Source organism: Diceros bicornis, chromosome 13, assembly GCF_020826845.1.
Source record: "Diceros bicornis minor isolate mBicDic1 chromosome 13, mDicBic1.mat.cur, whole genome shotgun sequence".
Taxonomy (NCBI): Eukaryota; Metazoa; Chordata; class Mammalia; order Perissodactyla; family Rhinocerotidae; genus Diceros; species Diceros bicornis.
This window is the reverse complement of record NC_080752.1, coordinates 13410312-13426547: the sequence shown is the minus strand read 5'-3', so window position 1 is coordinate 13426547 and position 16236 is coordinate 13410312. Positions and strand designations below refer to the sequence as shown.

Sequence of the window (16236 nt, the reverse complement as noted above, 5' to 3'; positions counted from 1 at the left end):
CTTGAATTTTATGTCTGAATTTTATGTTTTGATCTGATTTCTCTTTAATCTATTCTGTTGCTGAATAAAGAGAAACCTCACCGTGGCCATATAGAGTTCTATTGTTTAAATTCTATATATTTAAACTCAAAACAATGATATAAAATATTACTTTACTGTAGAAATTTAAATTAATCTTACATTGATCCTAAATATAATCTATTTGTTCATAGAAGACAAAACGTGCCACTAAAATTTCCCAGATCTTCATCCTGGTAATTCAAGTCAGAACGTTTTCCTTAGAAAGCATTGATCTTTAAAATTCTCTTATGTTGGTAAGCCACAAACTTTATTTGCTGATCTTAGGGTATGGTGTATGTTCTTTCAATAAGATTTGATGAACTAAAAGGTACTCTGGAGTACTTTTTTTGTGGAAATTTAAAAAATTAGAATATTAAGTTAGTATGTGTTGTGTATTTTATAGATATTAGTCATATGTTTGAAGAACTGTGCATTTTAAATCTTTAAAACATGATAAATAAGCTTTTTTTTAAGAAACTGAAAGCAATGATTTTATCTTCAGCTGATGTTATACTGTACAGTTCTCTTTTATATTGCTACATTAATATTTTCCCCATGACATCTGTGATATCCCTCTGGACGCAAAAAATATATATTCCTTCTTTTAATTGTCTTTGTATATAGTTATTTGCTTTTCCAGTAAGTACATGGTGTATTTAAACAACTGTAGGCAATTTATACTAGCTCAGAGCCATTCTGATTACTCTTAAGCAAATTAGCCAGCATTCAGTCAGTTCAGTGCTCTCTCCCATGTGGCCCTACTCCGGCTTCACATTAAACAGCCCCTCAGTCTAGTCCAGATGTCCAACTGTATCCACGCACCCTTTCAGAATGGTGCTGAACTTACTATTTTTGGACAGAATATGTGTCTGTTGTATTTAATTAAAACATATTATATATGTAATTTAAAAATATGACCATAAATAGTAAGTGGTTATTTTCTAGCTATGTGTTTTAAAAGCATTATCCAAATGAAATGGTAGAAAACTTCACTGGAAACTGTAAAATTATCCATACCAAGAAAATTAATTTGTTTATATTTCCCAAGGTAGTATAATGAAAAAAATTTTTTTTAGTCTTGCTTGCCCTGCTTTTGAATTCTTGGGCAAATATCTTTTACTGGTCTTGTTTTGTCCTTGCTTTTGGATTATTTAGCAAATTGTCCACCATGTAACTGATATTAAATTAACCTACAAGCATGGCTATCTAAAACATTTAAAATATCCATTCTTCCTCTTGTCACTATCATAATTCTATTCCTAATATTTCAAATTTGATTACTTTAATTGTAGATGTTAAGTGGCTTTCATATATATTTGCCTCATGACAAGAATTTGAAACAATAACCTAGGTAGAACTAGGACCTGCATCAGTGTTTTCAGTTCTAAGATTTTAATTTCTATCTTTCCCTGGATCATTAATTAAAATGATCTCACCTATATCTAAAACATCATCAGCTTATATTTCTGTAGCAGATCATAATTTAACATCTTATAAATAGTAATGTGAAATGAATTGGTAGCATTTGTTCAAAATATCTATTGGCTCAGTACTGAACTTTAGTAAGAAATATCTAAACATACACACATATACATAAAAATACTCATATAGGACAAGACCACAAAGTATTATCTTGATTACCTGCATAATACCAACCATATGCCTATAGATAAATATAGATAATTTTGGTCCACATGCCAAGTGCAAAATTTAACTATAAAATAATAAACACTACAATTAAAATATACAATTTACCAGTAGGTGTAATTTATTTTTAAAAAATCATTGCTTTGGATCTGATATCATAGTCCTCTCTTCATATTTTTCTATTAAGTATCAACATTTTAACTTTTTATTAGTTAAAAAATTAGCCTTATCTTAATATAGCAAATTAAAATATATTAAATTATTTTCAGAAGACCAGAAATTAAATTTAAGATTTTCTAGATCTGGATTCTATGCTGAAAATCTTAGCAGATGTCAAATAGTAAATAGTTTTAAGATTCCAACTAATTTATATTCAAAACATAAATACACACTTGCTAAACCTAATGTCCACACTTTTTTCACTTAACTTTATTTTAAACAAAATACACACTGAATGCTTTTTCACTCATAGGCCTGTGATAAATTTAAATTAATGGGAATAATAATTTTTAGCATCACAAAACATGATTTTTAAAGTTGAAATAACGTTTGTGAATTGAGAAATAGATGGCTGAGGAAGCAGGAATAAAGGAGAATTGGAAACCTCTTTCTACATGCTATTTTTGTTCATCATCTAAAATGTGGAGGCAAAAAAATATAAACAGTGGAAAAAAAAAAGATGGGGACAGCCAAAAATATAGGTGATGGTGTAGTGAAGATATTTTTTAAAAACCTACTGTATTTTCATTATATTTTACTTAACATTGAAAAAGAGACTCTGGAACAATCAATTACTTTTATATCTCATGGTGATTATTATATAATATCTTTCACAGTTAAAAATCATAACACAATACACACTATTGCTTATTTTAATATTGAGATAGGAAACACTGTACTATGAATCATCATCAAATGCTGCTTAATTTAATAATTTGATCCCATTTATTCTTCTAATATATGAGATTTAAAAAATTTCATCTGGAATCATCACCACACTATAATAACTGATTTGCAAAATTATTCTAGGCCTTTCAAATGTTAACATTCATTCATATCTGTTCTAAACTTTGACAAAAGAAGAAATGCATGTTCCTTTTTAAACAGCTTGTGTGAGTTTGGTCTGAATTAGCAGAATGGGCATCAGAATGCTGCTGCATCATTGAGGACACTCACTTCTTAGTAAAAATATCTGAGGGAGAAAACTATGGAACAAGAAGTATTTGGGCCCAAATGACTTTTACAACAGTTCCAAAATGTAAGAGAAGGAGATACTGTTACATTAGCTGTACAGAGAATAGCCAAATTATAGAATAATTTTTCCTAAGGACCAGTGAGTTATTTTTTACTTTAGGAAATCATGTTTCCAAGGCATACATTTTAAACTCAGGGCAGATTTCTTTATCAGCAAGTTGTGCAAAGTGTACACTTAGAAGAAATAGGGGAGTGGACTGCAGTTTAATATGGTTGTGATAATTTGGTTGCATTTCTAAATTAAAAAATTAACCAAAAGATATTGTCAGTTTTGCTTTGTATGTGAACTTTCACTATTTATATAACTAATCTGAGAAACTAAGGCATATAACGAACAAAATTAGCATGCTACTGCTTTATATGGTCAAGATAAAGTATCCTTTTTTTCCTACATAACTACTGTATTGAGGGAATATAAAGAAGAGCAGAAGCTTCCATCTCCAAACATCTCAGTGGAGATTTTTGAGCTTCTCACCTATCAATTCCAGAAACAGTCCCATTATTTAAATGTTAAAAGACAATTAATATCACTTTAATGATACCAATTGAATGCGTTTGAGGTTCTGATAAATTATCTCTTCTTTCATAGTGTTGGTCATATGTAGAATTTCTTCTTAGTGCTCAAAAGAAATGACGGGTAGTTTGGATAAGGATTGGTGGTTTTTTTACTTCCTCCCCAAAAGAGCTGATGTTTTTGGCTGACTGGTTTTTTTTGGTGTGTGTGGTGGGGGGGCGGGTAAGGAAAGAGAAAAAGGCTGTATATAGAATTTTTGAATAGGCCTACACTAAAATTCTTCCTTGACCAATGAGGATGGGGGCTGGGAGAGAGAGAGAGGTGAGGTGGAACAACCGAAGTGTAATAATATCTGTGTAGTTTTAAGAAATGTACAAATTCTCCCGTCCCCCGTCCCCCTCCTCGTATGTGCTGGTACCTCTGGACGATTCAGAAGCCATTTTAGAATTCAGAAAGCAAAATATGTGAGTTCCACTTGTGCTTTTGCAGGTGCTGTGGTGGCAAGGATAACCTTTGCTCGCTTGCCGGGTGTGTTACCATGCTGTTATTTAATGTCTTTGAGGATTAAAGACAGCACAGAAAATTCCAAACCCACATCCTAACACCTGAAGCTCGCACAATGTTTCTATAGCAGATGGCAAAACACTGCACTGGAACCTTAATTTACCAAGTCAATATCCAGACCTGAGGAGGTTTTATTCTTTTGAGGCATCGCCGAAGATCAAAACTCGATTTTCGGGTCTTTTCCGGGTTGAAAAAACAAGACCCCTTCTAGGTGTTTTGCGCGCCCCAGCCCCACCCAAAGTCCCGGCGGGCCTGCAATTCTCGGTGTTTCACGCTGAGGGTCTTTCCGAATGAACGTGCATTTTCACTCCTGGACGTCCAGTAATTTATAGGGGGAAAGGCAATACCCTAGGGCAACTTCCCGAATAGTCTAAGGGGCTGAGAAGCCTGAGAGGCATTTGCCTCCTCGCAGTTGGACGCGAGGCTCGGAGCCCGGCTGTCCTCAGCTGTCATGGGGGGAGGAGGAGGGAGTGCTGGCATTGGCATTGGGCATGGAGTTGCTCCAGCCACCGCGCCGTGTCCCGCCGCCAGCTCACCTCTGCAGAGAGCTAGGCACTCACCGGTCCCCTTACCCTGCTCCCACGGCGCCCTCCGGCCCCAGTCCTCAGGCACAGGTCGCCGGAACCATCCAGTGGGATGGCCGCCGCCTCTTCGGGGACCGCTGCCTGAGGGCCAGGGCCGGGGGACCCTGGCCGCCCCGGTAGCCTGCAGCTCCCGCGGCGCTGCGGCGGCGGCCGGGAGGCGCCGGGGCCCGCTCCCCCTCCCCGCCCCCCGCTCCCGCCTCCTGCCCGCTGCGCCGTGCGCCCGCTCGCCCCAGCCGGCTGGCGCAGCAGCGCACACACTCACTCCGAGGGCGCCTCCAAGGTTACCCGCGGGGTGGGGGCTGGGGCAGGCTCCGGCCACTGGCCTCCTCCGCTGCTTTCCTACCGCCGCGGCCCTTCCGCCGCTCCAGGGCGACCGGGATCCAAACCCCAAAGCAGAAGAGGCTCCAAAGTCCGGGGAGGGAAGTCGAGCTGGGAGGCAGACAGGCGTCCGGGCGGGGGGCGGCCTGAGTTGGCTCTGGGTGCCCGGGGAGCCAGGTCAGGCCAGGTCGCGGCAAGAGGGGGCTGTGGCTCCGGCGGGCGCGCTCCGGGCCGCGCAGGCTGGGCCGGGGGCAGCGCGCAGGGGCTGCAGGCAGCACCGAGGCGCCCGAGGCGCCCCGGGCCCGCTGGGGGGCAGAGACAAGCGGGCGGCCAAACCTGCCGAGGAAACTAACTAAATAAAAGGAGACTGTTATTTAAGGCGCGGAAATTTGAAATATTTGGACAGGAAGAGAAAAGAAAAGAAACCTTAGCGAGGGAGGGGAAAAAAAAAAAAAAACAACGCGAGCTAACGGTTTTGAAACTCCCCCACCCCCACCCCGGGCTTTTCTGCGCGCCCTGAGGGAGCTCTGGGCTCCAGCTTCCTCACTGGGGAGCCGGGAGCTGCGTTTGGAGTCTGGAGAGTTTTCGAAGGGACAGAAAGGATGTCTTCGCAGCCCCTCCATAGAGGGCTTGGGTTGGCTATGGGCAGAGCTTTACCGCGGGTCTCAGGCTGAAAGATTGTCTCCTGCCTCTCACTAGGTCCCTGCGTGGATCTGTTTTTTTGGAAGTGTCGTGTAAAATCAAAACATTCTCGAGAGACCAAGAGAGGGACTCTCCCCATCTGCAGCCTTTTGATGAAGGTCACTTAGGGCAGTCAGGAAGCCTGCGAGTACGACCCTTGCTCGCTCCAGCACTGTGCTTCTGGACTATTACTTCTAACCCCGGCAAAAGCCGAAAACACCTTTTTGGGAACTGAGATTTCGAAACTAGTCCCGGGCCACGGATTCCACAACGTTCGTTTGATCAACACGATAAGGGGAATTTATAGTATTACCAATTGAACTGCTTTCCCGGGACAGAATTCTTTTATCTATTTATTAATCACCCAGCGTGGTGTGTGTACGAGCTCATCACACCATCGCGAGATGCGTAATGTTTATCAGAAAACTATTGATTCACTGCCGAAATATGGTAAAATGCAGTTTGCTTAGTGGCTTGGGGACCAGAACGTGGACTAAGGTCCTGTTAGTGCTCTCCCCCCACCCCCTAGACGTAAGCCCGGATTCAGTTTACTGGGCAAAGTCTGAACCTGAGTTTCCCGACGTGGATGCGGACGCAGTGAAGAACTGAATTGGAGAGCGCATCTCTGCTTAGTATCCTCCATCCTTTCTATAGCGTGGTCCCTTGGGGCTCTGATTATTGTATTAATTAGCACTTGCCTCTCCAGTCTGCATCTGAATAAGTTAAGACCCTTCCCCGCCTCAGCTCGCTGCACGCAAGACCCCATCAAACTCAGCAGCACCGTTTCTTCCATCCTATACATTTCGGCATATTCAAGAGTCTGACTGAATATTGTCGAGGTTTTTGAGAGATTGAATAATGGCTTTTCATATTTCCTAGAGGGGACCACACAACTCATTTCTAAAATACTTAGATTAGCAAAGCTGTTTCCTGCGAAGAGCCAGAGAAATGTGGCGATGTTTTAATGCCTAGCAAATTTTAGGCTGATGAGAGAGATAGAGCTCCCTCTCTCCTTATTGTGCTCCGACCACGTGAGAACAAAGCAATTGCAGAAATACTTCTGTTTAGCTTTATGAACGTCCTGTGTCTTTATATTCGAAATCTCTAAAGAGAAATTGTAATGCCGAGACTTGGTGGATACTGAAAAGTCCATTAAACTCGACTTTAAATTCAGAAACGTCCATTTTTACAGTTGCAACTTGTAAGAAGGGTTGTTTTTATTTTTTAGGAAGTCTTGTGTTTAGAAAATATTCAGCTTACTCAAGCAGTGTATTTTGTATATTGATTCTAGTTTTTAAATCCAAAATGCAACACTTTTTCCTTCAAAACTATCTCAATTTCTACTTTTTTCTAAACTTTAAAATAAATGTTTTAAAGTTAATTTCATGTTGCTGTCAAAAATAAATTTATTCAGTGACTTGTGGTTAGAGGTGGCAGAAGTTGAAGTCTTGTTGCACTTAGGGAAGGTGAACTTTAGTGCTAAATGAAAAGGATTAAACTTTTTCTCCTATATTCTTTTACACTATCATGGAAAATAAATTATTGCTAACCACTTGCCTGCAACCACTCCAATCCTTGTTAGGGCAGGCATCAGAACCATGTCCTTCAATAAACCTTGAAGTATTTTGTTCTTTTTGGAGCAAGGGCAGGGAGCTTATGAAGCAGAAGGAGAGAACTTTCACATACAACATCTTTGTTCATGTGAGAGATGATGAATTAAGTACTTATAAATTTATAAACGGTAACTGCATTGAAATCCTTTGGTGAAAATCTTTAAAATGACACAGTAAGTAGTAGATGCTTGAAAACTCTCTTGGAAATTTGATGTTTCTATTTCATTCAAAATTTTTCATTTTTAGCTAAATATATTCTTAAAAAGATTTTATATGCCTTTTCTAAAAAGTTTTGTGAGAATCAAGTACTATATGTAGGAGTGGCCTATTTATTTCTTGAAAAAGTTTCTATTTATTATACTGAAGCCCCTAAATTAGTTATGACCCTTATATGTATTTTATATATATTTTTCTTACTGAGCTTTTTATCCCCTAAACATTGGTATTTGCATTATATTTTAATAGTTAAACATTTTACATTTCTGACATTCAGAGAGAAAAAGCCAGTGTTACACTTAGTATACTTATGGTATAATTTTTTGGAAATATAGTGTTTAACCAATTGTTTCATTTTGTAATTTTTTTTAAAACTCAACTAATGGGAAGGACTTTTAAGGTGGCATTTTCTTTTAAAAGTGGCTTTTACAGCTAACATATATTTCTTTTCAGATCGCTACTTCTGAAACCTGTATTCAACTATTCAACTTTGAGAAAAAGGGAAAATTGAACATTAGGATAAATTCACACTAATTTCAGGTTTGATCTTCAAAACATATTGTTCTTATTCTGTTTTAAAGCAGAAATATTAGCCACCAAGTAAAATCTTTTGGGGGAGGCATGAGGAGTGGAAGAAAAGAATAACTGAAGCATCAATAGAATATGTCCAGTTTTGCAACTGGTCTACTTTTTCTAATGTCAAGACTTAAAACATCATCATCTTTTAGTACAGTTCTCCTTAGCAAGTGGCAAATTATGTGGGGGTTATAGAGGAGTGGAAATCACAGAAAAACATTGTCCTGTTTTGAAAAAGTGTTTTAATTAGGCAAAAGAAGCATCAGGACAAACCATTTTTAAAACAAAGTCTCCAAGTTGGGTATTGAGACGGGCAAAGGGAGAAGCAAGGAAAAAGTCAAGGAAAGATAAAATATTCAGAAGAAAGCCAAAGCTATTTGCAATTACATGTTAGAACTCAAGATTTTGCAGGTGAAAAAGATGTTGCTTAAATATATTCGTAATCCTGTAGTAAGATTTCCACTTAGCAATTTCAGAAGATTTAACTAGCTGCTTAAAATATGACAAAACTGAATTTTAACAAATGATATTAAAACAGGACAGCCAACCATTTAACTGACAAGATAGAACGCAGTGTAGGAGAGCCCTCCCCACATTCATTGCAGATTCGAAGCTCCCTCCGCCCGGTTTCCCTCCATCAGGCTAACGATCTCGTTCCTCCGGTAGAGCCTGGCGAGGTCGCAAGCGGTGTCCCCCTTATGGTTCCGATGCCCCACTTTGCTGGCCGTGTGCTTCATAAGGAACTCCACCACTGGGAGGTGGCCTTCTTTGGCAGCCAAGTGCAAGGGCAGGTTCCCTTCATTATCCTCGATGTTAACATCAGCTTGAAACTCCAGCAAAGTCTGTAAAGTGTCCAGGAAACCTGCTCTGGCTGCATCGTGAATGACAGCGAAACCAGTTCGGTCTTTCAAATCGGGATTAGCACCTCTAAGTAGTAGTCTCCTGGCAATCTCGGGATTTCCAAGTTTCATAACCTAGAAAAGAAGAAAAAACGGTAGAATCCTCAAAACGGTAGAATCCTTCAAGTGCTCCTACCACAAGAATATTTTAAAATACCCATTTCTCCTTCTATTAATGGAACTATTTATTTTTGGCTAAGGAGTGCTTGGAGAAGACCCATATGATGGGGTTTAAAGGGCTCAGTTGCAGGAAGGAAAGTACTAGTAGGTAAAAGTAGAAGAAAACTTCTAAAAATTGAGCTTCTATGATGGAATATCTTAAACGGTCCCCAAAGTAGGATAAATTGATCAATAAAATAGAACGAGTCCAACTTGTATAAAATTCAGCGACAACTCAGTTCTCTATATCCCATGAAGAATTGTGTAATTTCATGAATTTATTAAATAAAAGAAACGGAATTTGAGATTTAAATAAGAGTCTTCTTTTGTTGCTTGTTCATGCTCATAAAATGTGCCTGGGGTATTAATTCTGGAAAATCATATGTGGGTAAAATTTATTTTCTAAATAGCTTCTGAAAATAAATAAGAAGAGTGAGTTTCTTTAAATCTCCAAAGAAGTGTTTCCACACACCAGACTCCATCACCTAGTGTAAAAATGATCTGTTACGAATCCAGACCTGGTATTTCCTTAAATGATTAATTTTCACAAGTTCTCTCCAAATAGATATAGCCCTAAATTTCTAAGTGTTTCTTTTTAAATTTTTTTTTTCTTTGCAAGTTATTTCATATTGACTAGTAGGTGTATTCAGGGCTTAGAATCCTTCACTTGAAATTTTAAAATGTTACTGATTATTGAGGTGTTTAATAAGCAACTGTGTTCTCCATTGCTTATGATATTGATTTATCTAAGACTAAGTTCATAATATGCCGTGTATTAGATAGGAGATGATTGTATGGCAACTGTTCTTGAAAAGAATGAAACAGTCATCATACTATATTACTTACTGTTTCTTAAAGTTCTAACTAGCCTCCTGATTTTCGAGTGAGCAAAAGAAGAGAAAATAAGATATTTAATGTGTATTTTGGGACACGGACAGCTTTGTCTTGTGGTTTGAGCCCATTTAGTAATCAACTGGTGATCCCATCTTATTTCCTTTTGCAGTTATTATCAGGCATTTAGGAATAGCTATTTGTAAACTGCCAACATTTTTAAAGCTAGAATGTGGTATTAAAATTTGCTATCAGCATACAAATAATTCACATGACAAAGACTTATCTACTGTTGTTTGAATATATTTCACTCTAATAAGAGGTCTCTATTAAGCTTTCATAATTATAAAATATCTTGTAGAGCAGCATGCAATTATACAATACATATAATTTAGTTGTGGAAAAATATAGTCTCATTAACATGCCAGAAAATTTCAGCATTTTAACTGGTTTCATTTATATTTAGGTATATTCATAATAATCTAAATTTATAATAAATAGATTGCATAGGAGACACAAACATTTGTGAAATTAAATATAATCCATTGGAAAATACATACGAAGTTGATCTATCTCTTTAAAATGTTTGTTTTAAAAATAATCACAAATTAAGTAATAAAATGTATTTAGAATGGATAATATTTTATAAATGCAAACTATATAGATGACCAAGATATTAAGCCTCCCTGTTGATAAAACCCTGCTGACTTTTAGCCCTTCCTTTGGGGCAGTGGTAAAAATGACACAATTTATTTTTCAAGAACTTCAATGAAATATATTTTTTGGTTATTAAAAATTAACACAACCTCATTTTTACCACAAGTGCCTCTAAAGATTTAGTTACATCTAAGGACCTGGACTGGGAAAAATAGGAGACAGACACACCTTGGATCTTTGTGAAGGAAATGTACGATTAAGGCCTTTGATATTATCCTGATTGAAAAGCTTACACTAGGAAGGGGTGTGTGGGGGGGAGCTTTTGCAGTTGAGTTAAATAAACATAATTGAAGAAGAAAATTTGCCATCTTTCACAGAAAATAATAGTAGTGTTAGAAATTGTTTTGAAAGAATTCTTTCTTGAGTTATGACACAACTTCAGAGTCAGGATTATACATACTGAAAATAAGCCTTGGGACTCCTATTTGTGTGTGTTTCATTATATGTACTAGGACTAAGCCACAATAAGTGGGTGTTAGTATCTCGATAAGTATGTTTAATATAAACAAGATTGCAGAATTGTATTAAAAATGTTTGTCAAAACTTTTTTTTCCCCAGTATTAATCTCCCAGTCTTCCTGTTCGTCAAAAGTCCTGTAAGATCTTATTCTGAACATGGGTTAAGTGGCTCATTCTCTGTGAGATTTATATAATCTTTTGAGTTTTCAATAGGAAAATTTTCAATATATTTAATTGGTGGCATTGCTATCATCACCGGTAAACCACCAGGTCGAAAAAGAAAAAAATTCCTTTCCCCACTTAATCTACCTGAAATAACAAGATAAATAATTTAGTATCTATGCATAAGCTCCCTTAATACTGAAGCTTTTGCAAGGTTGGTGTATTCTGATTTTAAAATGTACAGACTGTATAGACTTCATCTGTTAATAGTATATCTTCTGACACTTAAATTTCTAATTCTTGTAACTAAAACAAAGCACTCTAAAAACCCTTTCCCCAATGGATTTTCAAAAACAGTTTCAAGTGTTGCATTTCCGAATAAGAATAGCTCATAAGAATATCATCAGAACTCTGATAAAGCAACTATTTGAGACTACTTTGCCATTTTTCTGTTTCTATGCCTTTCAACTAAGTTACATCATAGCATTCAGAGGAGGAAAAAATATTATCAGGTATAATACTTGGCAGCTGGACATGTTTCATTTGTTTCTTGTAAATCTAATTACTGAAAATTAGAACATACCACGGCATGACCGCAGAGACAAAAACACTACAAGCTGAGCTCCGATTAGAAAATTCAACTTTTTATTCCTCCTCAATCCTGAATGGGTGGATGGTATTACATTAACTGTGAAATGTACATCCTGTCCCCGTGCCCAGGCCACCCATTCCAAACGAGGAAAGGTCGTTTGTCAAAACTTGAAGCATTTGAAGGAAAAACACCCTCGCCAGTAGTCAAGAAAATTAACGTTAAAGTCAATTATTGGAGCAAAGTACGGAAACCACTAATAGCAGTGTATTTACTTCAAATAATAATCATAATAATGTGTTTACAGAGCTGTCTAAAAAAAAAAAAACCCAAAAAACTCGGCTCTACTACGACTACTTGAACATCCCCACCGTCACAAAAACATTCCAAAAATTAAGACCAAACCTGGAACCCACTTGATATCGAGGATGTTACTGGATTTGACGAGTTTGTTCAAAGTACGTCATTTTAGGGAGTTGGACCCACTTAAAGATATAAAATATGGCAACCAACTAGATTTAAAAACAGTGAAATTTTGTACCCTTGAAAGCTTAAAAGCTGTTATTCTAGAAACCCGGGTCACGTAGGCAACATTGTTGACCTGTTTTCCCCACCTCGCTGGATACCAACCTGCAGCGCAGTCCTTCCAAATCCATTTTGTGCATTGACGTTTACATTATTTTGCAACAAACTAGTAAGTTGCTCTAGGTCCCCCCTGGCAGCTGCGGACGCCAACTCGTTCCCCCAAGGCTCGGCCATTCTTTAGGGTCCTGACGATCGGGAAAAGATGAATTAGTTGTTTTTCTTTTTCCCCTTTCCTTTGCTCCTAACCAGGCTGCATGATGGCATCGGAGACTGACAGAACGACTGGGATGGTTAATCTGGAGTAGAGCTTGGTAGTAAATACTAGTAAGATCTGCCTGCCAAAAGCCCGCCCCTCGATTCACACGTGATTATTCAGCAAAACTGAGCCATTGGAGAGGGGCTCCGCTCCTCGCTTTTTAGCTTAACCCCTATGAAGAATTCTGGTGATTCAACAGAGAGACACACAGACACACATATATTCCTGGTAAATTACTCTGGGTAAAATGTAGGCAGAGCTGTCACGTACCTACGCTACAGACCTCTGTGAGGAATGTGCGCGGAGACTTAAGGGACTAGATCACGGCATAAAATACCGCGGAAGAAAAGACAGTTGGGGGGAAGAAAAGGTATTAACCCACCCTTGTTCACGGTGGTGACTTGAGCCGCGACAGCCAGAACTGCAGGGGCAGGTCCTCGGAGGGGCTCGGTGTCCATCCGTCTCGCCGAAGGGGTAGTCCTGAGTCCTCCGCTGCAGGGAGAGCGCCGCAAAGGCTGGATGCTGACGTGCTTCGGAGGGTTAAAGACGATCGCCAAAGGCAAACGAGAGTAGCAGTTCCGTGGCCCTCAAGTTACAGGTTGTAACGACTCCTCAGTGGCCTCGGCTTCTCCGGAGGAGGCTTTATTCGCGTCCGGGCCGAGCCGAGGGCTAACGCCGCGCGGGAAGGCTCCGGAGCCCGCCCGCCGCGCTGCCGCAGCCCCGCCGAGCCTCGGAGGCCGTGGGAGCCAGGCTCGGCGCGCGTCTCCGGAGACAGCCGGGCGCGCGGCGGGCCCCCGGCAAGCCGGTCATGCCGGCCCCACCGGGTCCCGGGACTCCCAGCAGCGTGAGGAAGGGGAGAGCGATGCGGGAAGCGTCTACGGGGCCCGGGCTGCTGCGGCAGCGCGCGGCAGCATCGCGGCTGCACAGGGCAGCCCACCGGTAACTTCCCGCCTACGACCGAGCCAGTTCAGACTTCCTACTGTAGACGCTCATTGAGCTGCCGCCGCTGTCTTTTCCTTCCTTTCCCGGTTTTCTGAGGGCCTCCGGAGATCGGGAGGGTCCTGGGAAGCGCAGGCCAACCTCTCAGTATGGGGAGTCGCCACAATCCCAGGGCGCAGCCAGTCCCGCTGCCCTCTCGCAGAGAGCCCAGGGGCTTCGGCGCCCGGTGCCACTTCGCCAACCTCTCGCGGTCCCCTGGCCTGTGCCCCCAGCCTACGCCGCCGACAGGGCAGCGGCCGCCAGCCAGCTGTGCCCTGGAGCCGAGCGGGGCAGCACTGCTTCCTCCCGAGCCGCAGCGCTCCCAGTGACAGTTTCTTTTGTAGCCGGTCCCCCCAAATCGCCGGTCCCTGCTCCCTTCAACCCTACAGACACTTGCGCGTCGTCCCCCTTTCTGCTCTTTTCCTTCCCTCCCTCCCTTGCTTCTTTTTACGCTCAAACAATTGCTGCTTCTGTTGCCGCTGCAGAGACGGTGCCGGTTTCTTCTCCCTTTTTTCCGACCTCATCAGCTTTTTTTGAAAAGAAAAAAATTGAGCGCTTTTTGAGTTGAAAAACCCGCCCCCATTTTAACGGCAGAGTTTTAAGGAGGCTCGGCGGAGTTGCAGCGCCGCGGGAGCGGGAAGGCCGGGCGCCGCCCACGCCCCGCCCTCCGCCCTGGTGGCGCTCTCGCTCGCCGCCTCGCGCGCCCCGCCCCCCGCCCCGCACCCTTTCTCCCGCCTCCCCGCTCCCTGCCTCCCTCCTCGCGTCTCTTGCGCCGGTTCCCACCCGCCAGCCCCGCGGCCAGGCCCCAGCTGGGGCGGCGTTCGGCCCCGCAGAGCCGGGTTTGGCCTCCTCGGGCTGGCGGGCGGGATGGAATCTGCGACGCGAAACCCCGGGCTGCCCCGGGCCCGGCGGGGGCGGGGGTGAGGGGAAGAGACTTGTTAATTAAGACGGCTGCGGAGAACCGCAGGGCCTTAGAGGCTCGGCGGCGCTGGCTGCTTGAAGGCGGAGAGCGAGCTGGCGCAAAGCGATCTTCCCCCGGCGCTGGCGGGGCAGGCCGGCCCGCCTCCGCGCTCCCCCGCTAGGCTCTCCAAGTTCGGGCGGCCAGGCCTACGCTGCTGCCGCCTCCTGTGGGGCGCGCGCTGTGTACGCTCGGCCTCCTTCTCTCAGCCCCGGGCCTCGGCCTCGCACCTGCCAGATCAACGTCCAGGGCCGCGGTGGGCAGAGGTGGCCGTGGGGCTGGAGGGCGAGACCCGGACTGAGCAAGAATGGTGCTCAGAAAAAGCAGAAGTCTTTTATAGACCGATTTTTACGAAAACTAGAGAGATGATTTACGTAAGAAATCATGACGAACTCTGAAGCCTTAATGTTCCAGAGACTCCAAACTGTGAAATATTCCATTTCTTCGGTGAAAGGGAGAAAAGCAATTAACTTTAAAGCAAAACTTAAAATAAGTCTTGGGAGGGGTTTTCTAACAAGGCCGTTTCTTTACCGGCAAAGTTCTCTCTTTGACTAGTTAGATGGGGGCCTATGGGTTTTTTGGTGGGGGAGGGGGTGTCTAAACGTAAAGGAATAGCCTCTTCCCTAATCGTTTATTTCAATCATCTGAAACACCAGTTCTCTCTGTACTTTTAACTTCCTCTTTTAGCTATGTAAGATTAATTAACTACTGCTTTCTATAGTTTTTGCTCCTAAAAATATCCAACACGGTTGCATGATGCACCCAGTGGTCAAAATGAAACCAAGCAAAAAAATGACAAGTCTAATTAGTACCGGCCTCTAGCAAGCATATTCTCAAACATCTGTACCCAGCTCCTTGAAGTATAAGGGGAGTATTAGCAACAGAACACACCAGAAACATCTGGATAATCATCTAGCAACAGATTGGCTGGTAGGTGGAGGGAGAGTGGAAAATGGCAGTGTTTTCTTTAACTGAATTGTTGAGGAAAAAAATAACCAGAGGTCTTTTCTTAGGTAACAAAACTTGAATTGTGAATCAAGCGTGAACTACAACACAAGAAATAACTCCTCCCTTTTCTTACATATATTTTGACATTTCAAATAGAACATTTAGGATTCCACTTATACCAGTAAATACCATAAATAATATAATTTACTTTTGATTATTCTGGGAACTTACTATGTAATTTTTTAGTTCAGCTGGAGGGTGTGATGACATAGTAGCACTGTTGGCTGATAAGAGATAACTGGCATTAGTCCAATTTATGAGAGTTGCTTTCTAGCATTTATTATGGTTCCTTGGTAAGCGAAGATACTGGAATGAGTAAGAATCTTAAATTGTACTCATTATGTAAAATATAGGTATACATATGTTATAATTTTTGTGAAAATACTTTTTGCTGAATAACTGAGTAAATAAAATTTATGGTAATTTAAGATGCACAGAGAGCTGGATTAAGCTTTTTAGAGGTCCTAAGCACTGAAAAGATTTTGATGTCCTACCCGCACCTCATATGTAAATAAAAATAGAACAAAACCAAAAGATAAGTGTAAAGAAGTCCAACAAAGTTCTGATTTTTTTTCCATGATGACTTCTTCAATAATTTTACTGAAATCT

The 16236-nt window shown here is 41.3% G+C and overlaps 1 protein-coding gene and 1 long non-coding RNA gene across 2 annotated transcripts in view; both read right to left on the bottom strand.

Annotated features, from left to right (window-relative positions):
- LOC131412610 (uncharacterized) overlaps nt 1-16236 on the bottom strand; it is a 243611-nt gene that overhangs the window by 198490 nt on the left and 28885 nt on the right. The window lies entirely within an intron of this gene.
- Nucleotides 8071-14284, bottom strand: CDKN2C (cyclin dependent kinase inhibitor 2C). The gene is made up of 3 exons (XM_058552371.1): nt 13066-14284; nt 12473-12612; nt 8071-9001 (listed from the first exon to the last, which is right to left on the bottom strand). Exons 2-3 carry the CDS (start codon nt 12599-12601, stop codon nt 8624-8626), a joined length of 507 nt encoding a protein of 168 aa, XP_058408354.1. The 5' UTR covers nt 12602-12612; nt 13066-14284; the 3' UTR covers nt 8071-8623.